Source organism: Mercenaria mercenaria, chromosome 8, assembly GCF_021730395.1.
Source record: "Mercenaria mercenaria strain notata chromosome 8, MADL_Memer_1, whole genome shotgun sequence".
Lineage (NCBI taxonomy): Eukaryota > Metazoa > Mollusca > Bivalvia > Venerida > Veneridae > Mercenaria > Mercenaria mercenaria.
Genome location: NC_069368.1, coordinates 30,532,955 through 30,560,358, shown reverse-complemented (window position 1 = coordinate 30,560,358; position 27,404 = coordinate 30,532,955). Strand labels below are relative to the sequence as shown.

Below are 27,404 nucleotides of genomic sequence, written 5' to 3'. Positions count from 1 at the left end.
CTTGTACCCCATTCTATCGCGCCACATATTTGTAATATCCGACTCATAACCACTGAATTACATGAGCAAAGGCTCACTCTAACAGAAAATGTATACTTTTCCCACCTTAAAATGTTCAACAAAGCCGTAATTTATAATTTTATATATGCCGACACAGCCGTGTTTTCATCTTGGACACACAGTCGTAAAATATAAACACGATCATGTCCAGGTGTAAAATGCAATAAATAGCCGTAGAACGTGGTAAAACAAGTTATGGTTCTTAAGAATGATAATAAATACACTAACTGCAAACATTTACACACCTCGGAAAGCTCTATCGACGAAGAATTCGTGTATTTTGTCTTTCTCGCTCTATTTTCTATCATTTCTCGGCATGTTGATATCACGTGACAATCGTCAAACACAGTTCATGAAACCTGTGTTCTGATTGGATGACTGATACAAAAAAATGATCATGTGACATTTCTAGTGTCATGGACGGAAAAGAAGAAATGTTTGTTAGAAATGATAAAAATACGCGAATTCTTCACCGATAGAGCTTTCCGAGGTGTGTAAATGTTTGCAGTTAGTGTATTTATTATCATTCTTAAGAACCATAACTTGTTTCACCACGTTCAACGGCTATTTATTGCATTTTACACCTGGACATGATCGTGTTTATATTTTACGACTGTGTGTCCAAGATGAAAACACGGCTGTGTCGGCATATATAAAATTATAAATTACGGCTTTGTTGAACATTTTAAGGTGGGAAAAGTATACATTTTCAGTTAGAGTGAGCCTTTGCTCATGTAATTCAGTGGTTATGAGTCGGATATTACAAATATGTGGCGCGATAGAATGGGGTACAAGAAGGTAGTTGACAAGATCGAAATTGGCCATGTTCCACCCCTTGTTTATATTTATGTTATTTATGGATGATTTTTTTTTCACATATAAGTTCTTGAATTTTCATCTAAAAAACATTTTAAACAAAAAAAAATCCCCTCTATCATATTTTTCCCCTCTATCATAGCACGTGACGGATCCCTATGGTTTCCATGGGTTTAATACAGCCTGAGCTGTCAACCTGAATGCGGACCATATTTTAGCCCCCGGACAAAATAGCCCCCTTGCTCATTAAGAATTGATGATAACCATATTGGATTTTTTTTTTCATTTTCAATTGAATATTTTATTAAAAAATATCAATGGAGAGTTTCCCCTACCTTGACCGAACTGAGCATAGGTGTTTTGTCCCAACATTATGTGACAGATGTAGGAAGATTATGATCCCCTTGCTTTAAAATTAAACCATGTCAAGCGCTCGACTTTTAAGCAAGTTCACTTTATCAAATCGTGATTTTTTTTCTGTGTAAAGTAGAAATATGACTTTACTTTTAAAAGGTCACAATTGGACGTAACATAGTTTTTTTTCTAGACGGTCAAAACAAGTTCTAACTACTTTTAATTACTGCTAGCGGAATTCAGAAAATTTTGAGACAATCGCGTTTCGGTAGAAACTGATAAAGGTAAAGGCACAATTTTTTTCCATGGACTTCTAGTAGGTTTCAATAGCCATATATATTGAAAATTTCAACACAGTTGGTTTTCTATAGCTGAGTTAAAAAGACACACGTATTCACCGATGTTCGTAATCACGGAGGCTCCATCACGGTGAGGATGCGTATACCGGATACGGATAAGGTACAATGTACTTTAATACAGATTTTCTATATTTCATGTGCACAGTCTTAAAACTTTTCTGAACTCCCCTCGTATGATCTAATTTACCGACAATGTACATAGTCTAGGTCACGGTTATCTCAGTCACTAGCAGAACAAATTATTTTATGCTTTCTATACTTTGTTCGTTTTTCTATATAGGCATTAAGGATCCACAAATCATTTCAGCGTAAAGTCATTTAAGGTAGTATGCGCCCTTTGTCGAGATTTTTAAAAAGTCGTCGGATTCCTTTCAAATTTGGAATAAGTAAACGTGATACAACTGCCGTTGGTTTTATGAACTTTTTGTTTTATTCTGACGTCGGTACCATAGCAACATAATGACGTCAAAGCGCCATCTGTCGGCTCTAACTGAAATCGGGGTGTTTCTGTCTTTTTTCGTTGTATCTTTTTTGTTAGTGCATCAAAGTTTAAAATTCAAACTACACTGAAATCACGAAGAAAATATCTATGAAAACGTTACTATATATTTGTCGTTAATTCTCCGAGTGTGTGTAAATCAGTAAAAATGCAACGTCAAAACGTTATAAACGTACCTGTTTTTAACGCACTGTTGTATCTTTGACTGCGTATAACGAAAAAACGGCGCGGTATTTTTTTTTAGAAATTTGCTGTGAATTTCTCTATCATTTTACATTTAAACCTCAGAATTGTCATTTCTTACAATTACAAGGACATAGCAAACCATTTAGCTAGATTGTGTTTACTTGTGAGTACAAAATATAGCTATACATTGTAATCTATAAAACATATATTTATGAAGTCAGGTAGCGGTTTATCGTTATCACAAACAGTGATTTGTCTTTGAATAAAATCGTTATTTGTAGTTCAGATGCGAAGGAATTATATCACCAAGATAGGTAAGGGGGTAACAATAATAAATTTAATACACTTGTATTTCTAATGAATTTCGGATAGATATATATTTGTCAACGTTAAACTTTGACAAATAAAACACAATAGTTCTTAGATTCATACAAATCTGTAGGCAACGTTTACTTATTAAATTTATACATATGTTAAAGAAGGACTCTATCTTGGTAACCAGGATAAAAAAGACCAACTTTTAAAAATACGTCTAGTGAAAATCTTACACGTATTAAGCACTTATAGAACACAAAAAGTATAAATGATCATTTGATAGACTTTCTGACAAGTCCATTACTTGATCAAAATCGGATTTATCACCTTTAAACCTAACACACATAAACACAAACATGTTAATTTGATGTTGAAGTCATTTTTCATTTTTTTCAAGTATGAATTTGGATCTAATAGATATTTTAAATACCTAACTGTTGTCTTAGAAAGTTAAAGCAAATCGGAGTAACCATTACTTGCTTTTGGGTATTTGAAACGACTTGTTAAATTAACCTATATCATGCTGGACACAATGGGTCCTGTCTTTGCGAGCAGTGTAGATCATGAACAGCCTGCACATCCGTGCAGTCTGATCATGATCTGGACTGTTCGCCTTTCAGTCAGTATCTTTTGGTAGGCACTCCTTTTAACAGCTAATGGTACTATCCAAATTGAAAGATGGACAAGTTTATTATAGAAATTTAGCATGGTAAGGGTTAAGCCAATAGTTAACTTGTTTGCCCTATCATGATGTCCGACCTGTCGTCCGCTTAGCTCAATAAAGAAGAGCGCAAATCTACGGATAGTTCGTCGAAAGACATTGTCTGAAATCATTCTTCCTCCACATCTGATTTATGTGGGGCAGTTGTCAGTTCCTTGCGGAGAACAGGTCTGCACTGGTACAGAATACAGGAACACTGGTTAGGGGTACTGGCCTCCATTACAGAACTGAAATACTGTTATTTGGTATTCAGTTATCTTTTCTTCTCCTAACCCCCACTCCAAAAAATATATATTAAATTTAGTTTCTTCACTTCAGCTTCCTCTATTCTTCATCTTGTGTTTCTTGGTGATGTTTTGCAGTATCAATACATCCGTTTTTCTAACTCATACCCCTAATATGAAAGTATATAATATGTCGCTTGCATTGTCAACCGGTAAGATATGATCATACATTGACATTCTTGGTGCGGGATCGGTGGAGGCACCAGTGTCCTACGGATACATCTAGTGGAAGGGGTAGGGACACCGGTATCCTGTGAATACATATCTAGTTTAATCATTTTTATTTCAGAGTTGAATATATAGTAATGGTTTGCCAAATTAAACCCTAGCGCACAGACCTAAGCTATTACTAGGGGATAAAGGAAGGTAACTCGAGCAAACAAGTAATTTTATTGTTGGAAAAGTTGTCTTGCTTTGTCTGAATGAGTGCAATATGACTCATATGCTGTAGTTTAAGAATGAACGCGTCTATGAAAAAAATGAAAAACAGTTAATTGCAAAAAAGAGCCATGCAAGTCACTAAATGAAAGTGCGGAGGAAGTATTTGGCTCGGACGTTAACCGTTTAGGCGGTAACGCGGCAGAAATTTCCATCTACACCTTTAACCTGTGAAAGATATGTACATTGTGTTACTGGCGTGTCATTTAACAGGGATGTAGCATGTTGATCTGACAAATTAATGGAGGTTATAATAAAATAGAAAGATACTTGTCCTTTTTATCTTTTGTTTTTTGCATGACATATTACATGAAAATCGACGTAAACCAAGCACAATACCATTATTGTTACAGTATGTATACATTTATTGTTATAAACATTTCAAGCAAAAATAGTGTGTATGAAAGACATTTACAGAGAAACATTTACAAACAAAAACGACATGTCATCGAAATATGTAAGGACTGGAAACAGTTGTAAGTTGCATTAACAAAAAGTTAATGAATAGTTGCAGTTAGCGTAAACAATACTGACAGCTGACGCTGATAAATATGATGTTTACAAGCACATCTCGATTCTTTACATAAAATGCACAAATTGTCAGAGGTTCAAACACAGCACAGAAATCTTGAAGCTTTCCTCTTTTCCGCATTTGCTTCGACAGTCACATTTTTGATTGGTTTTACTCTTGTTGAGTTTTTCAAAAAACAAGTAATCATTCATTTAACTTAATTTTCTATTATTGTTTAGAATGTGTAACATTATCTGTTTAGAATGTGTAACATTATCTGTTCAGAATGTGTGACATTATCTGTTTAGTAGAATGTTTATCTGTTTAGAATGTGTGACATTATCTGTTTAGAATGTGTAACATTATCTGTTTAGAATGTGTGACATTGTCTGTTTAGAATGTGTAACATTATCTTTTTAGAATGTGTGATATAATTTGTTTGGAATGTGTGACATTATCTATTTTGTGATATTATGTCTATATAGGGAGAAGGTTTTCGTACTCTTACTTTGTAAAGAAAGTTTGGTTGTTTCTTTATCATAAAGTGATATCGATTGTGATTTAAAAAAAGTCTCGTAAGTACTTTTTTTAAAGAAAGACAATAGTCCAAATATTTGAAACACAATATTGTACTGAGGATGCGGCGTTGCGAGTTGCAATACAATAAACACAAACTTTTGTTTCATCTATCCATCATGTATTATAACTATATGACTACAAAACTGCAGCCATGACACTACCATTCGACCATTTATCTAGATGATATGCACTATAATCACTGTACAACACATAATAGGTCAAAAAGTGAAATGAAAACTGACATAGTAGCTCTTAGCTTTCAAGTTAGACATAACAACTGAAAAAAAAACAAAAAAAAACGTAACATGAATTTGCGGTTTCTATGCCAATTGCTCGCGTCACGACTTGTTAGAATTTGCGACACTAGTCTGTGGTCGTTGTGGTTATCTGCATTTGCTTAACAAACTAACTTCCTCTTAAGATCAAGCTATTTTTTTATTAAAAATATCTATATCACTAGGTCAAACTGGAGGAGCGAACAAGGGCTTTCGGAGATAGTGTATCGCATCTCCCCGCTCACCCCCTTCAAAAAATCTTTCCATTGCAGTGAAGCAGTTAATACTAATTCAATTTACAAACGTATACAATAAAGCTGCTGCATTTATGAAAAAAAAAACTTGAAGTTTAGGGATCCCTCTGATCTTACGCCTATGAAAAGAGGTCTCACTAGTAATAACATATTTCGGAAATTCAGCGGGGGTGGCATAATGCCATCTTATCCTCTTTATTTTTTTCAAGCAAATTAAAAAGAATTATTACACAGGCATACAGACAATTGTAATTAACGCATTAACCGACCTACAGCATGTTTAGCATGTTTATAGCGCGGCACTGGGTATATTGCTTCTCCAGTAAACTCCGACTTTCGCTTGTATAATGAAATCAAGAATGTTTTTGTTCCTCATATCTGTAGAACACGGGTGCTTCCGTAGTAATAACATACATTTTTCATTTTAGTATTATTTTAGTAGTAGTTTCGATTATGCAGCTTCTGACCGCGTGTGAAATATACACGGTTTAGTAGGTTGGAATTTGGCTCAATAATGCACGTGTAGATCAAGTTTTACGGATTTCAAAAGCATTGTATTTTATAATGAACCTCCATCCTTACACTCAAAATTACAAAATTAATGATGTTGAACAAATGCATTAAACCTTTATCAAACATTGTAATGGGCCGTCAAGGACTGATTAAGATAATCTGTTTGAAAACATAACCTAATTTTGCGCCGAATTAAACCAGCTAAAGTAAAGCTGTTGCATTTATGAAAAAAAAAACTTGAAGCGGACTAATTTTCCCATGTATAAAATTATGTTGTCCTATACACAGGAATCTTTAAATGTTTCTTCTAATAGACCATGTATAAATGAAAATAAATCTGGGTTCTGTTTCAAAAATCAGAACAACTGTATGCTTAGGGGCCGACCATTTTATATTCTGGGGTTGGTGGTGGTGTGGGAGAGGGAGGGGGAGGGGGAGGGGTAATGTTTTTTTTTTGAAAAACATTTACTGACTTTGGATTTGCTTGAAAACGATATTTTGGCTTCAATATAATGAAAAATAAAAATTCTGAATCCCAGATCACTTTAAAAAAAATTGGCTACAGGTCAGATTTTAAAAAAAAATCCATTACAAACCCATTTTTTGCTTTTCAAATACATTTCATTACATAAAATTCTTTGAAGAGCAATAATTTCATTAACATTTAATTATCAAACAATGCTGAAGAAGAGTGCAGCATTAACTATACGGTATATATAAGCATGAGAGGTGGGAGAGGGGAGCACCACCTTTTGAATGAATACAAAGCTAGAATTCTGTATTTGCTTTCTGAAATAATCATCAATGGTACCATTTCACAAACAAATTTACATATATGAAGATATAGAAATTTTCCAGGGAAAGACCCCCGACCCCCTCATACAGAAAGGTTGCAACACTTTTAAAAATTAGATGACTATTTTATTATAACAGTTCGTTCTAAAACAGATATACAAAAAAAGCAAATACATTGTAACAATATTTATTGAGTTTTAACTCTTTGAAATAAAAAAATAAAACAAACTTTACTACTAGTAAAAATCGCAACGCACTTAATGACAGAATTTTCTTTAGAAGACTGCATGACTTAGCGTTTAAAACATCAAAATTTTGCAGGACAGGGTCCCCCCTCCCGCAATCCCTCCCGCAATCTCTCTCCCCCCAATCCCGGCCCCACAACTTTGAGAAAAACTCCTACAGACATTCCTGAAGTAGAATGCATGACTTAGCGTTTAAAACATCAAAATTTTGAAGGACAGCCCCCAACCCCCGCCCCCCCCGCAATGTCCCCCATCCCGGCCCCACAACTTTGAAAAAAAACCTCCTGAGCAGAATACATGACTTAGTGTTTAAAATACCAAACATTTGCAGGACAGGGTCCCCCCACCCCCCTCTCCCAGAATTTTCCCCAATATGGTCCTACAACTTTAAAATAACTCCTACATCCTGGTATACTGTGTATACTATCTGATTCAGTTGATTTACTCAGAAAAAAAAATATTCTGACCATCAAGTTCTGAATAAAAAAAATCTTGACTTTCACAGAAAGCGAAAACAATTCTTGACTCAATCGAGTAAAATCCCAGATCCCCCAGAAGTTCAAATGGTCTAATGTTTACACTGAATGTTAAGAAAGGCTGATACAATAATAAAACATGTATTATTTACAACAGATGTCGTCTGTACTTTCCAATGTAACTGACAGGATGTTCATGTCTATCTTTTACGAAGAAAAATGATACAACTTTAGTTGTAATTTCGCTTTCAGTGGACCTTAAAGTCCGAATTTTGATAGAGAAATAGGTAAATATAATTTCTAATTTAAAGCTGACGTTTGTTTCTTTTGATGTATAATACTAGTAGTAATACTTATATTTAATAAGTTATTACTAGTACTGAACAAATAAATGAGATCAATGATACTGAATGATTGATTCGTTCTAACAAAATCTGAAAACAAGAGCTGTCACTAATGGTGAAAAATGCCCCCCGCAGCGCCTTGACCTTTGACCTGGTGAGCTTGACCTTTGACCTGGTGACCCCAAAGTCAGTAGGGTCGTGTACTCAATAGGTACTATCAGCATGTGAAGTTTGAAGGTCCTGGGTGCAGTGGTTCGCGAGTAAAGTGCCTTCATGCAAAAAGTTAACGTTGTGACGAACCAAAGAGCTATAAAAATAATATACTTCTTTGGACGAACGAACGAACGAACGAACGGACGGACAGTTGAAAACTAAAAGATACTTCGGAAGCAAGGACTGAACCAATGATAGCAGACTTGGTCTGACTGAGACTGTTCACGAGACGCGATGGAACATGCAACACTGCTCTATCAATTCTGTTGTCGTGTAATTGAATGGACCCAATGACCCCAAAGAAAAAAAACCGAAACAAAGTACGGGGATAATTTTTAAAGCCGCCACACAACACTTCAAGACTGCGGTTGTGATAGTTAATAAAAGACACATTTCTTTCATTCTCTTCTTGGTCTGTATAAAATAAACGTGCGTAAATTAGCGTTAAATTTTGCTAATTGTTCTATTTATGAAAGCACTTGACCTAGTCATAAAAACAAGCCAACAATTAAACTCCATCTGAAAAATAGTATCACAGATAAAAACACCACCCACTCTCTCTTGAAACAATGTACATGCCACTCTTCACGTGTAAATCACATGTAATCATGTGAGCCTTTCTTTTTTCTTTCCGATTTGTAACTATTTGGAATAAATGGAATTTGAGGTTGAAAGTTTTAACTCAAATTCATTGAGTGGCGGCATGATCAAGTCAAGTGTTCACTTTCATTAAACAATAATGCTGGACGAAAGAAATAAAAAGTAAGTTATCAACATAAATTGAATAAACAAAGGATGCCCATGTACTGGTCCGCTTGCGGATACCAAAGCACTTCTTTCTGAAAAGTAAATATATAATAATGCGTTAACCCTATGTGCCATCTACCACATCACTAGCAGCTAAATGTTTAATTGAGCCGCACCATGAGAAAACCAACCTAGTGCGTTTGCGACTAGCATGGATCCAGACCAGCCTGTGCATCCGCGCACTCTGGTCAGGATCCACGCTGTTCGCTTTCAAAACCTATTGCAATTAGAGAAACCGTCAGCGAACAACATGGGTCCTGACCAGACTGCGCGGATGCGCAGGCTGGTCTGGATCCATGCTGGTCGCAAACACACTATGTTGGTTTTCTTATGGTGCGGCTCGTTTAATTTATTTCGGAAAATATTAATCATGCTGTTGAAATGTAGTTTTTTATAGATACTTTTCAAACTTTATAAATATTACTTTAAAGGTTTTCTTACCTCTGGGATTTATTACTTTTTGAGCAGTATCATTATATGGTTCAATATCATTATAAGCGATGCAAGAATAAACGCCGTCATCATGTTGGTTCACGTTTTGTAACACCACGGAACTATTCACTGTGTTCTGTTCCTCAATAGCATGAGAATAATTTGTTATGTTTAGCTTAGAACCGTTTTTGGTCCAGATTATATTTGGAATGGGTGACCCTGATGCTACACATTTTAGTTCTAAATCCGTATGATATGCTTCCATTGTAAAACTTTCTATAGCAGGACTAGCTGAAAAAGAAATCATTACAATAATTTCAAACATGAGTCTTCCAAGAACGGTAAAAAGTAGATTAGCCCCTAGACTGATAATAAAGAATTCGTCACAAAATTCAAGCTTTTGTAATTTTTCTTTTATTCTGTGCAATAGAGACACATGCCAGTCTAATTTAGAGATTTTCTCAGGGAACTGATTATTGTAAACTCTCATCAAATTCATAAATACTGTAAACTCTCAACAAATATTTTCATGGTTACTGTAAACTCTCATCATATTCACGGTTACTGTAAACCTCATCATTTTCATGGTTACTGTAAACTCTCATCATATTCATGGTTACTGTAAACTCTCATCATATTAATGGTTATTGTAAACTCTCAACAAATCATGGTAACTGTAAACTCTCGTCATATTCATGGTTACTGTAAACTCTCATCATATTCATGGTTACTGTAAACTTTCATCACATTCATGGTCACTGTAAACTCTCAACAAATTTATGGTAACTGTAAACTCTCGTCATATCCATGGTTACTGTAAACTCTCATCATATTCATGGTTACTGTAAACTTTCATCATATTCATGGTTACTGTAAACTCTCAACAAATCTATGGTAACTGTAAACTCTCATCATATTAATGGTTACTGTAAACTCTCAACAAATTCACGGTAAATGTAAACTCTCGTCATATTCATGGTTACTGTAAACTCTCATCATATTCATGGCTACTGTAAACTCTCATCATATTAGGTTACCGTAAACTCTCAACAAATTCATGATAACTGTAACTCTCAACAAACTCATGATTACTGTAAACTCTCATTTTATTCATGGTTACTGTAAACTCTCAACAAATTCATGGTAAATGTAAACTCTCATCATATTCATGGTTACTGTAAACTCTCATCATATTCATGGTTACTGTAAACTCTAATCATATTAGGTTACTGTAAACTCTCATCAAATTCATGGTTAACTCTCATTATATTCATGGTTACTGTAAACTCTCATCATATTCATGTTTACTGTAAACTCTTCATGGTTACTTTAAACGCATATTTTATTCATGGTCACTTTAAACTCTCAACAAATTCATGGTTACTGTAAAGTCTCACCTCTTAAGAAAACTGATCTAGGTTTCTGTATCTTCACATCATTTTTTTGTGTCAACGAACATAGATATTTCCCCATGTTTGTTCTGTCTGGAAAACAGTAACACATATCTAACTGATATATTGATTAGGTAATGTCTGTACTTGCGGCCAGCTATTTATTCTGTCTCTACTGTAGCACTGAGAACAGCTATCTAATTAAAACAGACATAAATCGCCGTTCGGCCAGGTATGTGAAGAGCCTCAAAGACTTTCTATTCCTTTCAGTATTTAATACTACATACTTCTGTATTATACGACCTCAGTAAATAATTGTAACATACTCTAAAGCAACATTTGTATTTCACAGGTGCGAACAATAAAATGTGTACCTTTCTGAGGGAGAGAAAGGGCAGCGTACCATGTTTCGCATTCTAGATAAATTATACGGAATGCCTGAAAATTTTCAGGTAATGATACAATAGCTTGCTTTGTGGTACATACATCGAATTGCTGCCTGGGGAATATGAAAACGACATATGTAATAATTTATACATGACTGGGCATAAGAGTAAATGTTTAATGCTATAACGTTTGGTGTTCCAGAAGATTTTCCTCTCGAATATGTAATACCTGGCTGGTATGTTCGAGTTTTGGGTATATACTGATTTTCTTTTTGGTTTGTTGCTTCTTCCACGTTGTAAGGGAGAAATTAAATTGTGATAGTCTCGCTGTTTCAAACTGGAATTTTTAAAGAAAACCTATAGTCATATTTTCATAAATAAAAGATAAATTAAATGTTTAACCTTTTTATACCATTCTTCGAAGATAGGTATGCACTTCAACTGCCTCCTTTTGATTAAATGGATTTATGTTTATAGTCTGTTAATACCTGACTTAAAGACCTGTTCCAGTCCCGCCTTTTAACCTTATATTGTCACTGAAAAGGCACGAAAATCCTGACTATGAACAGTGACGCCTGTCAAAAAAGAGTCTATTTTATATAAAATACCTTTGGTTTTGCGTGCTAAATTGTGACGCGTGCCCGTTAACTGTTACCTATTGTAATCATGGATTGCATACACACAACAGAATTTGAATAACCGCGGAGCAGGGCTTTAAGAACTGGACTAACATTGTGTAGAAACATACTTGGATTTTTTATCTGTAAAATTCCGTTGTTGTTCTTATTAACCATTTTGAATTTTTCATTATTTCTCAAAATTGTGTCCTTGTATGTCCAAATCCACCTTACATCGTTACTGTCCGCTGTCATACCATTGGTGTTGCACCGTAACTCTAGAGCGTCAGGGGACTGTACCGGTAATATCGCGTCAACCGGTGTTACTGTAAAAAGTAAATTTTGATTATTTGAATACTGAACTTAACTGCGGTTACTGACAAAAAAGTAAAGTTCCATGATTTGGACACAGAAATAGATGCTCATTAATAACAACACGTTATTCTATCAAAAAAAATAAAATTTCAACGATTTTTAATATTGAAATGAACAACGTCCATTTCTTAAACATTCCTGAAACTAAACCGCAGTAGCAATAGGGGAATGAAGTATTTGCCATGCAGTACAAAGTCCCCTAATTCTCTCTACTGCAGTATAACATAATGAACTGATATCTGTCAATGATGTATAAACAATATTGTACTATATATACAATATGTTATAACTAAACGCTTGGATTAAACTTTGCATATACAAAAACCTACAGTTGTTGATTGTTTCATAATATCTATGAATATAAACAAGACTGACAGAATGTCACAATATATGCCCATCATAGCAAATTACTTTACACTTACACTAACACCTGTATTTTTTTTTTTGGCCAGTTATAAAAAAGTTATAATATAAGCTATTTTATAGTAACAACAAAGGGAAGTTAATCCTAAAAAAATCTATATAAAATACGTCGATACAAAACTCTTTACAAAGTAGAGAGAGCTCAAAATACACCTCAAAATTGGATTCAACATGCATGTTGTTTACAGAAAAGTGGTCTCGATTTTTCCCTGTAATGAAAGTTATAATATAAGCTATTTATAGTAATAACAACGGGAAGTAATTCTAAAAACAAGGATGCCTCGTGGTGGTGAACATTTGTGCCAAGTTACATCAAAATCCCTCAATGCATGAAGAAGAAATGCTCCGGACAGTCATTCTTGTATTTAACCTTTGACCATTAAGTGTGACATTGACTTAGGGTTCTAGGTGTTGCGCAGGACACATCGTCTCATCATAGGGAACATTTGTGCCAAGTAATATTATAATCCCTTGATTGATGACAGAGTTCTGGACCGAAAAGGAAAAAAAACTATGTTGACCTTTGACTTCTAATTGTGACCATGACCTTTGAGCAAGGGTTCTGGATTTTGCGCATGACACGTTGTCTCATCATGGGGAACATTTATGAAAAGTGATATTAAAATCCCTTGAAGAATGACAGTTATGGACCGGACATGAAACAGACACTGTTCATGCCATGTTAACATTTGACTGCCAAGTGTGACTTTCACCTTTGAGCTAGGTGTCTGAAACGTGAACATGACACATCGTTTTATTATGACGTACATTTTGTGCCAAGTAATATTAAAATCCCTTCATAATTGTGACCTTGACCTTTGAGCCAGTGGTCCGGGTTTTGCCCATTTCAAGTCGTCTCATCATAGGGAACATTTATGCCAAGTAATATTAAAATCCCTTAATGAATGATAGAGTTATGGACCGAACACGAAATTGCAGACGGACGGACGGAAAAGCGCATGCCTATAGTCCCCGAAACTGGTTTTCAACCAGTAGGGGACTTAGAAAGTAATACTTAAAGAAAAAAGTTAAAAAGTCAGTTGAATGTTTAAATCTCGGTTAGAAAGTAGAACAACGCCTTCGTCGTTTATCTAGCATACAGGTTCTTCTCCTTAAGTCCTCCTTCTCAAGGTAATCAATGTTGATTATATCTACGTATATCTCACAGATACAAACATTAATAGCGTGCATAAATGAAATTGTAAGTATAATATAATTATGTGAGAAACATGTGTGTAGAGACTCCATCATGCTGTCATTCCTGCACAACTTTATTCTCACCTAGGAGACAGAGAATTCCGAACAATATACCAGACTACTTCATTTTATTAAGCTGTTCAGAATTGTCATAAATCATGAAAATAAACAAACACTGAGAAAACAAGATACCTTATCATGCTAGACACGATTGATTCTGCCTTTGCGACCAGTGTAGATCATGATCAGCCTGCACATCCGTGCAGTCTGATCAAGATCTGCGCTGTTCGCAATTAGTCAGTATCTTTTTGTAGGCACCCCTTTTAGCAGTTAATGGTACTGTCAAAATTGAGAGCTAGACAAGTTCATTGTATAAATTTAGCAGTGTAAGAGTTGAGGCGTTGTCCTTCAGAGTTCTTCTATTTGTTCGTTTCAATTCTTTATCTACATCGTTTAACTTTGGCAACATATTTTGTGAATATGTTATTTATGTACACATCTACAAACACGCTGGTATGGGGTCAAAGTTCATAGAGGCTGCAGTTTTGGAACGTGGATTTTCTTCTAAATATTTGATCTTGTTTTCACTTCCATTAAGTTGTAGACTATGTTTTTCCTATCTCGTTTGAGATATGTGCAAAAACCCCGGCAGTACCTCAGTTTTAGACAGATCTCAATGTTAGATGGATTTTTCTTATTCGCATCTCGTGGGAGTGTTTGGGTGACTTTTATCCCACTTCCTCTATATCGGAACTATATGGTTGTGAAGTATGTTATTAGTAAAATCCTTATCCTATTGGTTTGTTTTGTATTATTTTAACCTAATACGTATGTGTTTTCTGAATTCTTAAAGAATTTAGCCGATAATGGTACAATAATGCATATGAGCCGCGCCATGAGAAAACCAACTTAGTGCGTTTGCGACCAGCATGGATCCTGACCAGACTGTGCGGATGGATCCATGCTGTGTGTGGCAACGTTAAATGTCGCAACGCCGCTAAATGTCGCAACCACCGTTAAATGTCGCAAGGTTGACGTTAAATGTCGCAACCACCGCTAAATGTCGCAAAATCGTTTGCCGCTAAATGTCGCACCTTTAACGTTAAATGTCGCAAAAATTTGCCCACCGTTATATGTCGCAACACCAACGCTAAATGTTGCAATTCCTATTTGACACTATGACTATCAGTTCCTTGTGTATATTTACTTTTTTGAGGGAAGAATAATTAGCAGGTTTATGTAATACAAATAATTATCTTAATGATAAGTGCTGTTACATATAGCAACAAGAGGGCCTTGTTGGCCCTAGATCGCTCACATGAGTTCCACACCTTGCTTGAGCAGTCATGCAAGAAAAATATTTGTGAAATTATTTTGTAATAGGGCCAGTATTTTAGGACAGAAATATTCTGAGGTTTCTTCTAACTAAATACGATTTGGTAATAGTGTTGTATGTTTGTGGGGGTTGGGTATGGGTGGGGAACGGGATGAATAACGACACAGAAATCTAAGACACAAACACACAGCACCAAGACAATTAATAGAAAATATAAATATTTACATGTTTGAAGGGGTGGGATGGGGTGGGGGTGGAAATAATACCCATGGCTGATTAATAGAAAATCTTCGTTTTCTACAGCTGGTACAAAACACAGTCTTCGTTTCGCGTAGTTGAACATCCTGTTGTGTAACAGGCCTGGATTGTTGCCCGAGCCGATTCCTCCACCCCAAACCCCACCTTTGTTGGCTTACTAGTGACTTATACTAATCAAAGTTGCACCCAACTATTTTGGAAATAATATTTTCTCAAAATGTTGACCCAAAACGCCCCAGAGGCGAACATTTTATACTTATATTTCAAAATTCCCCAGGGGGAAGAACCATTGACCACTTAAAATGGGGGGAGTACCCCTCCAGTACCTTAAAATTAAGAAAAAAATGCACCAGAGGCAACAGTTTATACCTGTTTTTCAAACATTTCTCGGGGAGAGACCCTTAGCCCTCGAAAATGACAGGGATAACCCCTCCCATACACCGAAATTTTGAACAAAAAATGCAATAAAAGTCCAGCATTCCATACTTGTATTTCAAAATTGTCCATGGGAAAAGACCCTAACCACCTAAAATAAGGGGAGTGCCCCTCTAGTACGTACCTAAAAAATAGACAAAAATGCACCACAGGCCAACATTTCATACCTGTATATAAAAAACGTTCCCACAAATACGGACAGAGGAACCCCGTATCTACCGCACGTCGCCGGTGACGCTTTAGTTTAAAACTGGTGAGCCCCCCCCCCCCCCCCCCCCCCCCACATTCTCCATCAACAATTTCTGGCCCTCGGCCTGTTGTGTAACGAAATTCAGGTCGACTAAAGACATGCGATACAACGCGCGACAATACGGAGCCCGAGCTTAATGTCTCATGAGCTAAACAGGACTCCATTAGAATTACATAGTTCGGACCTGAAATAAATCTAGCACTGTGGCGAGTACCACGTTAGTGCTCAAACCTTTACATATGAAATATAACGTATGTATGGTGCGGTAACACTGAAAAGCAAACGTGCAAATTAGAGTGAAAGGTCAATTCAGCCCTTCCCAAATCAAGCACGCATTACCCAGTCTTGTCTCTAAGTTGTAAAGACTGTTTAACTTACCTTATTTTGCTGTGCGACATTTAGCGTTGGTGTTGCGACATATAACGGTGGGCAAATTTTTGCGACATTTAACGTTAAAGGTGCGACATTTAGCGGCAGACGATTTTGCGACATTTAGCGGTGGTTGCGACAATTAACGTCAACCTTGCGACATTTAATGGTGGTTGCGACATTTAGCGGCGTTGCGACATTTAACGTTGCCACACTGTTCGCTTTCAAAGCCTATTGCAATTAGAGAAGCCGTTAGCGAACAACATGGATCCTGACCAGACTGCGCGGACACGCAGGTTTGTCTGGATCCATGCTGGACGCAAAGCCACTATGTTGGTTTTCTCATGGCGCGGCTCATATATGTTTTCATTTATGCGACATTCTATACGGTTCACTTGAAAACTACGCACAATTTGGCTGAACATAATGGACGTATCTGTAGATCAGATATTCAATGTTGCCGAAGGAAACAACATACTAGTATAACAACAGGCAGTTACAAGAAGTTTATGTTTTCCACTTATACCGCGTATGTCAGGAAGCTAATAAAGTAAGAAGTGTATCAGAAGGTAAGTAGAACAATGTGCTTAATGATCGATTAAACCGTCAATTCAGGACTTGTTGTTATGGCTTTAGATATATTCTCTTTTCAAATTAAAGATTCAGAAAACTAAGGCTTACGGCCTCAGTGCTGCATTTTGTGGTCCTTTGTGTTCATGGGGAATTAGAATTTCGCTTAAGGTAGCAGAGTACACTTAGATTCGAAAATTTTGGACACGGCCAGGCTTACATATAGCGCGTCGCCAAACTTCGAAGTGTAGTATCAGTCCAATTTAGAGAAGGGCTGGGCCTCTTATTGATGCCGACTGTACAGGGGTGGGGTGGGGTGGGGGTCATCTTATCTCTCAAAAGCATCATAATAGCCACCTGGGCAATATAAACCCAAACTGATCGGGGGTTCCGAAGGAATCAGATTTAAATGGTGAGATTTTTTTGATGCAATGTTCACTTTTCTACACACACATTCTTCTGACGACCATTACTGAGAGTAATTCTTACCTTGGATAATATAAACCATAAATTCAGTTGGTCTGCCTGCTACAGCACAGCTATATTCAGTAAATATATAAAATGGTAAACTACTTGAACAAAATTTGAAATGTTAGTAGATTTTTTTTCTTTAGCACAGTTATATTCAATAAATATTATGGAATAAAACTTACCTTGAATGACATTAACCATTATATCAGCTGATTTGTCTTCTACATCACAGCTATATTTACCAGTGTCTGAAACTTTAGATTCCATCTTTTTCAGAGTTGTGGTCCTTGTTACGTTCTCAGAATTTGGATGAATCTTGACAAGAATCTGTTTTTCACGAAAAGAAAACAAAGAAACAAAATTTTAACGACCATTTTCTAATATATTTTCAGACTTTAGATGACCATATAAGAATCTGTTGTACACGTGAAAAGAACAAAGAAACATAATTCACGTTAACCCATTTTGTTATATTTTCAAGATCTGGATGAATCTTTTAAAAAATCTGTTTTGTAAAGGACTTTAAATGTTATATCATGTTAAACCATTTCGTTATATTTTCAAGATCTGGGTGACTCTTTACAAGAATTTTTTTCACGAGTAATGGACTTTTAAAGTTATATCATGTTAAACCATTTCGTTTATTTTCAAGGTCTGAATAAATGGACTTCAAGGTCTGAATGAAAGGACTTTAAAAGTTATATCATGTTAAACCATTTCGTTTATTTTCAAGGTCTGAATGAATGGACTTTAAAAGTTATATCATGTTAAACCATTTTATTTTATTCTACGAATTTTGGTGAATCTTGACAATAATCTTTTTTCTCGAGGAAAGAACAAAGACACAAAACTTTAAACGTCGTTTCATGTATAGCCTTTTTATCTTGACAATGTCATTTATAGAATAAAAATTCTAATGAGTACCCTCCACACCAAGAGGTTGCCTTTTAGCCACATTTACGTATCTCAGACCTCAGCGAAATATGACTTGACTGTTATAGGTGACATTCTCATGTATGCGTTTTTCTGTCTGAAGTTCTAGTTATTTGTTTATATCAAAGGTACTATGCTCATTTTCAATCAAAGGATGCCATCAATTCTGCTTGTATCTGATTTTCATCATCTCGTTTTGAGATGAGAACATATTGAACAATACATATGAGCCGCGCCATAAGAAAAACCAATATAGTGCATTTGCGACCAGCAGGGATCCAGACCAGCCTGCGCATCCGCGCACTCTGGTCAGGATCCATGCTGTTCGCTTTCAAAGCCTATTGCAATTAGAGAAACCGTTAGCGAACAACATGGATCCTGACCAGACAGCGCGGATGCGCAGGCTGGTCTGGATCCATGCTGGTCGCAAATACACTATGTTGGTTTTCGCATGGCGCGGCTCAATTATCATTATGTGGAATAACCGAATGACAATATGATAAATAAAGATATGTCCGATGTCACTTTTATTTATTGATAATATGAGTTGTATTGTATTTAAGAAAAGGACTTATTTCCTATACAATATGAATACTTTTTAAGTATCATTGGATATAATCATTTCATATAATAATCTTCAAAGATGCTTTAGATTTGAAGGACAAATTTGTAACCTCAAATGTCACGATGATCTTGTAGTCTAAACTGTATATAATATCTTAAATCTGACATTTAATTTAGTCACATGACACAGCGATAAAACACGCTTTCAAATGTCAGTGCTCTGTCAGGTTTAATCAATGGTTATGTTGTGTCTATTCGCCGTAAATCCTGGTAATAGCCGTGCAATGTACTGAGTGTCGAAATAATGTTAAGCATAGCAGGCATTTTTGGACTAAGAAATTCGTTTTAAAATCGAGCTGTTGCAGCGAGATGGTGTTATAATTAAAGATTTTTTTTTTATCTTTAGGATAAATATGATCTGTTTCAAATGGTTTCTGTTTACTTTACTAATTTAAGTGTAGCAAACGTTATAGGATACATGAGCCGTGCCATGAGAAAACCAACATAGTGGGTTTGCGACCAGCATGGATCCAGACCAGCCTGCGCATCCGCGCAGTCTGGTCAGGATCCATGCTGTTCGCTATTATAGTTTCTCTAATTCCATTAGGCTTTGAAAGCGAACAGCATGGATCCTGACCAGACTGCGCGAATGCGCAGGCTGGTCTGGATCCATGCTGGTCGCAAACCCACTATGTTGGTTTTCTCATGGCACGGCTCACATTACACATCAGATATTATAATTGTATGTTTCCTGTCACTTGGACAGACTTTCCCCTTTTTTTCGTAAAAGTGTTTCCTTTACATTATATTTGACCTTTTCTTGTAAGATGTAAAATGATACATTATATAACTACAATATATAACATCCTGAATATTAACTAGTTTATAGTCGTACAAGTATTTATCTTTAAGATATAATACATAGTAAAAAATTATCATTCTCTACTGATATTGATATAAGTTTTGTAATACACTTGGACTGAGAGACCGTAAAATTGACCGTCAAGTTATCATGTAGATATATTCATAGAAAAGGGAAAGACTGACCGACAAATAATTATGTAGATATTTATAGGATATGGATTAATTGTTAGTGATTGTTGTAGGGCAATAATTAGGCCATTCAAAAAGTTGAACCCAGACCCAGCTGGCAAGTTATATACCAAAATGTTCGCAAATGTCCGAAGTTTATCTGGCTGCCGGTATAAACTGGCATAATGGTGGCGATCTGAGAAATCCAAGATAGCGTCCAAGATGGCCGCCACAAATGTTTATTATTTGTTTATTATTTTACTTCGATAGGCCAGATATTATGAGTATCTTTTTAACATAAATTGCATAAAATGTTATGCAGATTAAAGGTAAAATATTATAAAACTGAAATATCAGATGCTGAGATAGATAAAAGTATATATTTAGCATATATGCAGTGCTCACGGTACCGTTAATAGTACTCAGTGAGCAGTACACATAGTTACGTCAACACTACTCAGTGAGCAGTACACATAGTTACGTCAACACTACTTAGTGAGCAGTACTCACGGTGATGTGAATACTATTCAGTAAGCAGTACTCAAAGTGACACGGACATGACTACTTAGTGAGCAGTACTCACGGTACCGTGAATACTACTCATTGAGCAGTATTCACGGTAATGTGAACACTACTCAGTGAGCAGTACTCACGAGGCCGTGAACGCTACTTAGTGAAGTACTCACGGTGCCATGAATGCTACTCACCGTGACGTGAACACTACTCAGTGAACACTACTCACGGTGACGTCAACACTACTCAGTGAGCGGTACTCACGGTGCCATGAACGCTACTCACGGTGACGTGAACACTACTCACGGTGACGTGAACACTACTCAGTGAGCGGTACTCACGGTGACGTGAACGCTTCTCAGTGAGCGGTACTCACGGTTACGTGAACACTACTCTCGGTGACGTGAACACAACTCAGTGAGCGGTACTCACGGTGACGTGAACACTTCTCAGTAAGCGGTACTCACAGTGACGTGAATACTACTCAGTGAGCGGTACTCACGGTAATGTGAACACTTCTCAGTGAGCAGTACTCACAGAACCGTAAACACTACCCAGTGAGCAATAATCACAGTTCAGTGCCGCGAACACTACTAGATGATCAATGTTCTGTGAAAAGTACTCAGCGCTGTGATCACTCAACACTGATAATTAGCAATGATCACTGACAAATTGTAACCCCAGCAAACTTAGAGTCCTTTCCACTGAACATTTCTCACTTAAAAATGGACATCGTTGTAAACAAATGTGACCGTGCGACCACATACACGCATCACAGGACCGATGCTCCTTTCCCTAACGAAAATGTTAACCTACCATATCCCCTTTTGGGATAGGTTATCAGTTAACTGTTAAACAAGGGGTATGAAGAAATAGTTTATATTTGTCATCATTCTTACATTTAAGAAGGGTAATAGTGTCACTTTGTTTTCAGTTTTGACTTTTAAAGTGGAATATGATTATATAATTTTCTGGCCGATATGACGATGATTATTTTTTTTTTCAGTTCCTGTTTACAAAACTGATTTATTAGACTTTTAATTATTTCAGTGACATCGTCGAAACGTTTTGAAAACGTTTTAAATAGATCAAGAGTTATGCAAACATATACTCTATTTTTGTATGCAAATCTTTGCTTTAGGCAATATGCGCACAATAATTGAATAGCATTGAAAACCTGTCTATGGATAATACGACATTATCCGTGTCCATGATAACAAATATAAATAAATGTACTAATATACAGAATTTAAAACAATTACCATAAATGAACCAAATATGTAGTTATTCTTTGTGTCAGGTAACCTTTTTGTGCCATTCTTTGAATTCTTTCAAAAGGATTTATAAGTTCTGATTTTCAAAACTACAAACAAGTGATAATGAATGGGTAAAATTTGTATTTTTACCAGGAATTTACCCTTTGGACATGCTAGTATTTTTTTTTAACCTTTAAATGTAACAATTTTAAAGTTTTACAATTCATGAAAGATGTGTATAATGCATGCCAGCAGTTTATTTCATCAAAATTGAATAAAAGATACACCTTTTTCATTTTATGGCGGTCATTTTGGAAGCCATCTTGGATTTCTCAGCTCGCCACCATTTATGCAAATTTATGCCGGCACTTTCAGAGTCTACAAACTTTTACGAACATTTCGGTATATAACATTCCTTGTTAAAAATTGGGTCCGGGTTACCCCTAGAAATAGTGGACTTTCTCGGCCGAAGTCACCCTACTTGGCTGTCAAATAATTATGCAGATACTTATAAGAACAGAGACTGGTTGATTGTCAAATATTTATAGGACAGGGACTGATGGTCAGTGATTGACCGTCAAATAATTATGTAGATATTGATAGAATAGGACTCTTGTCGAGTATTTATGTATAATATTTATGTATATAATTTTAGAAAACGTAATAACTCTTGTCACTTATTGACTGGATATCAATCAAAAGGTGGTTAAATGTGTTACACAATAATTTTGTATTTCTGTGTTAAAAAATAAGGGTGTTAAATTCCAATTATGCTAGCTGTTTCACTCACTTTCCACGCAACCTTACTACACCCACATGTAACAGTACTCAAATGCACTAGCTCACAGACTGTTCTTATTGATTCAAGAGTAGTTAATCCGATCTTCAAATCATGACTTGACGATTGTTTCCGTATCTATAGTATGCACTTATTGAATGACTTGCCTGTCAATAGTCAAACTATTACCTAAGGTTCGAAAGACTGAGGGTCTATAGTTTTGACTGTTGCCCGGCAAGAAAGTGTTCTTTTACACGACATCAGAAAGAAAATCATATATTTTCTTACATTTTTACTTCAGTCCAGCAAAAGTTAGTGTTGAACTTATAGGCACATCAATAACATAGCTATGAGCACGCGATTTATGAAACGAGACATACAATAAAAATCATGGATATAACTATAAAACATGAAACGTAAGAAAATATTACGTCATTCCATTAATAAAATTAAAGTAACATTAAATAGTCATATTATAAATTTGGTATCGTTTAAAATATTGAAGGAATGGTTTAGAATTAAACACTAAACCTAGGAAAACCATAGATATCAGAAGTCACGACAAAATGATTTGAATGAACTAAGATTTATAATGTATGACCATCATGACATAGAATCTGGCGAAAAGGAGACAACGCATGTTGCCATATATGTATAAATATACACCGTGACTGTATAGAAAATGAGAAACACATTTAAAAGTATCTTTAAGCTCCAATATTATTTAAATGGCATATAATTAGTGAGTTTTGAAATCACAATTTGAAACTGACCAATGTTAATTCTAGCCTAGGTCTTTAATTTGGAAAATCAAGAAAATTGCAGGACTTTATTTTGTATACTTACTGTAAACCCTTTATCGTTGCTCATTGGAATGATCTGGCCCCCTTTAGAGAACGTTGCTACATCAGTTACTTCACCATTGTATACATGTACACAATCTAGTTTTAAAACGTCTCCCGCCGCTAGCAGAATGTTTGCCTTCTCTGGAACGATCTTTAAACTTACAGTTGACGCTGAAACGGCGGACGAAATATTATTAAAGATATCCCATGCTCCTCTACCACTTAAATATTTTGGCTTTAGATATTTACTTCAGATGTAGAAAATTCTCCTCAAATGTAGTTAACGTTTCCAATATAAGTTAATTGTACATGTAGGGCTACATTCATATAATTATACTCTATATATTAACATTAATACTATACTGCCATGACTTTGATGGACCGTAATTAAACATTTAAGTTACTTTCATAATGAAACGTCATGTAGTAACAGTCGACTGTAATAATAAAACTTCTAGTTCTTTTGTGGTTGGTGCACATTTATATTGTGTGTAGCTAGACATGCATTAAATGTGTCCTTATTTTAACCAAATGCATGTTAAATACAGTTAATACACGTAAACCTGTCATTTTTATGTTTATATGAAATACGTGTAGTAATTATCCCTGAATTTGGGTCTTGTAAACCAATAGATATTTTCGTTACATTTCTTTCGTCTTATATATGAAAAAACAACGTAAGGGCTTAACACACCGCCACACCCTTTGAAAGTACTTTTGAATGTTTAATTGTAATGAATATATATCGGTCTCCCATTTCGGATTTCAAACGATTTCCTTATTAACTTTCACTTAAGGCGTGTCTGAAATTCGATCGCATCAGTATCTTCACGTTTCATTTTGTAAATTAACCTTTAAACCACACCCTGATCTCTTCCGTCAATGTAATCAATACGGGATTGAAACTGGCGATTGTAACTTTGATGACTAAATGGTTAATCATTGATTAGTTGCAAACGCAGATGTTTAAGTCGTGGAAAATGTCACATCAGTTCTCCCACATTAGTTACATGGAAGTAATGAATACCTTCCTACTTAAGGATGGTCTAAACTTTCAGCATACTAGTATTAGTATCGGTACACACCTGGGTTCAAATTTTGTCTTAGGAGAAAATAAAAGATAAGGAAATCGTTAAGAGTTGTCGAACATTTTACGGCCTTCGGTAATTCATTTCATTGTTTTGCCAAGATATTGAACTGCTACAATTTGTCATAATTAAGGAGGTTGACGCCGATCGACAGAAATGGGCGATTTATATATTAAATAAAAAATATATACGTAAGATAGTAGTCAAAATAATAGGACATAAAGGGACATCGATATAACTTTTGAGGGATTGCAAATATAAAATATCAGATCATAAAATGAGCCAAGCCTATAAGCCTAACAGGTAAGGCTAGTGCGATAGTATTAAATAGTTCCACGAATAAGGAAAGCTGTTTCTTATGTGTGTAGGCGCATTAATAATTTGTTTGTATATGGACTATACAATAATCATAAATACCAAGTGCAAAGAGTGTTTCAGATATATCAGCATTTGTTTAGTAAGAAACGTATTGATATTGTTAATAGATACTTTTCATCACACCATATACAAGCCCATTAAGATACGAAACTTGCCACATGGTGACATTACAATCGATAAAATCAAACCGATGCACACCCTTAAAGCTTTTTTCATGCTTTCTAATGTATAATCTTCAATAATTAATTGAGGTAAATTATTAAAATCCGGGTTGGTTTAAGAGAAGACGATATTTTCCCGATCAATGCTTTCATTGCGTCAATAATAAGAGACTGAATTCAACCACATTCTCAATGTGTTCATAAGAATCTAATCTCCGCTAATTTCAGTTTCAACATATAAAATTAATTAGGGATGCCCGGCGTTTTCTGGGAACTGTAAGGCTCCTTTCCGATGACTGTATAACCAGTTTTTGATGACAGCCAATACTACATTGTTTTATACATATAAAAAGTATAAGCACAGGTACTGCCGGGGTCATTGATCCGGCCAGTATGATAGTTATATATGGCAAAAACACCTAAAGACAGTTCATGACAAAACATCCAGCACATATAAGTAAATATTTATTCTTTAATTTCGGAGACGGACCGAACTATTAATGTTATATGAACTTGTGGTCCAACCCTTTTACCTTTCTTAGAATGTTTTGTTATGTTCATTGTATATGTTGTCATAAAAAGGAAGGAATAAAATATGTTTAAATCAATGAAAGTATATAGTACATGGGCGATGAATTTAGTGTTTTGATCATCATATACAGCATTATTAATATTGCTCAAAGAAATAACTAGCATGCCTGTTAGTATAAAAAGGCTTGAAATATATATATTAGTATACTGATTAGATTCATACGTAAGAGCTTCACGTATGTGAGAGTAGTATATTAGAATCATTTGTTTCTCTACACTATACAATGTACAATAATTTTGTAATTAAGTGGAATGAACTCCATCGAATATCTGTCTGTGACTACTTGTATATCCGTTTATTAGTGTTTGTAATACACTGAAATATTACTACATTCTACACAGTAAAATATATAAGCAATTTACTTACCATTACAACATATAAAAGCCACTATTATATTAAACAAGAAAATGATAAATTTCCACATGGCGACATCACAATCGATAAATTCCAGACTACACATTCATGCCATCTGCCAGTTAGTGAGTCAATACGCACTTTATCACTAAACGAAAATTGCTTTAATATAATCCCCACTTCGGTAACATATAATTTACTAAATTCAGATAAAATTACTTTCCGTACTAGAGTAACAATAGAAAATACGTATGCATAATGAGTATATATGTTATACACCAGACAGCACGCTGTGCGATCAATATACAGTTGTAATACTGCTATAGCCTATATCACATCGTGTCCTGTGCAGTTGGGAATTTCGCCCGCTTGCCGGATGCGGTTATTTGTAGTTTTTCCGGAAAAGTGGGATTTCCGAAGGTCCCGCTTTACAGTAAGACACGCGTACTGCACAATATGCATATTTATAAAGGTGCACGTTCACATACACCGATCTAGACCGATAAGACCTTTTTCACGCGTTTTCGATAATAAGATTACAGTATTTGATTTTGTATAAAACATTTATTAATCAGCTGATCGTATTTTGTTATTTTAGTTGTCGGTTTAATTAAAAAAAAAAGAAAAGAAAAAAAGAAAACAAACAAGGGAAGTAATCTTGATGTGACAGAAAGAAAAAATGACTATTGAATTCACTCCCTTCCCCGTATGCAGACATTTCATAATTTTATGTGATCTTTTCGGGTTTTTTTTCAATGTGTTACATAACGTGTCAGACTATTTCACATGACTTTTGAGGTTATGCCAGTCAAAAAATTACATCATTTTAGTGAACAAATGAAATTTCCTAATCCTAAGCATTTACTGCATCTGCAAAGTGTCTTTCCCACATTTATGTCCTCTTGAAATCACAGGCAATCGGCGTGTGACTTTGACCCCTTATGAATGATGGACCCCTCACCCTGTTCTCTACAACCCAGATCCCCAACATAATAACAGAATCAAAGCGCTCAAAGCGCTGATGGTGGCTGCTAATCAATGTTTAAAATATTCTCACGGCAGGTCACATTGCAAACAATATCGAATGAATTTTAACTGAATGTTCTTTCATTTTTGTTCACTCTCGTATTGTAAGCATGTTTTAGTATATTTTGTTCTTGATATAACGATGAACTGTACATGTTCAAGTTATATCAATAAAGTACTGTTCTGTTCATAAATCATCTCACTAAATTTGCGCTAATTAGTGTTAATTGGCAGTATCAACGCCCGAGGAAATCCATATCACTGCTGATTATCGATTTTCTATAAATAGCCTAATCAACATGCGGTCATATTTTTGCGTACTTGAAACGA

General features: G+C 35.4%; 1 protein-coding gene across 2 annotated transcripts in view; it reads right to left on the bottom strand.

The window, feature by feature from the left end:
- Positions 1-26,395, bottom strand: part of LOC128559003 (uncharacterized) — a 40,569-nt gene extending 14,174 nt beyond the window's left edge. The window contains exons 1-6 of one of the 2 annotated variants that reach the window (XM_053549661.1): positions 26,061-26,395; positions 23,477-23,646; positions 17,737-17,881; positions 12,002-12,196; positions 10,874-10,960; positions 9,486-9,767 (exon numbers count right to left, since the gene is read on the bottom strand). In XM_053549661.1, coding sequence (XP_053405636.1) covers positions 9,486-9,767; positions 10,874-10,960; positions 12,002-12,196; positions 17,737-17,881; positions 23,477-23,646; positions 26,061-26,154 — 973 coding nt within the window. In that variant the 5' untranslated portion in view covers positions 26,155-26,395. The remainder of the gene's footprint in view (positions 1-9,485; positions 9,768-10,873; positions 10,961-12,001; positions 12,197-17,736; positions 17,882-23,476; positions 23,647-26,060) is intronic. The other variant, XM_053549660.1, reaches the window with a different exon arrangement.
- Between the last annotated feature and the right edge of the window lie 1,009 nt (positions 26,396-27,404).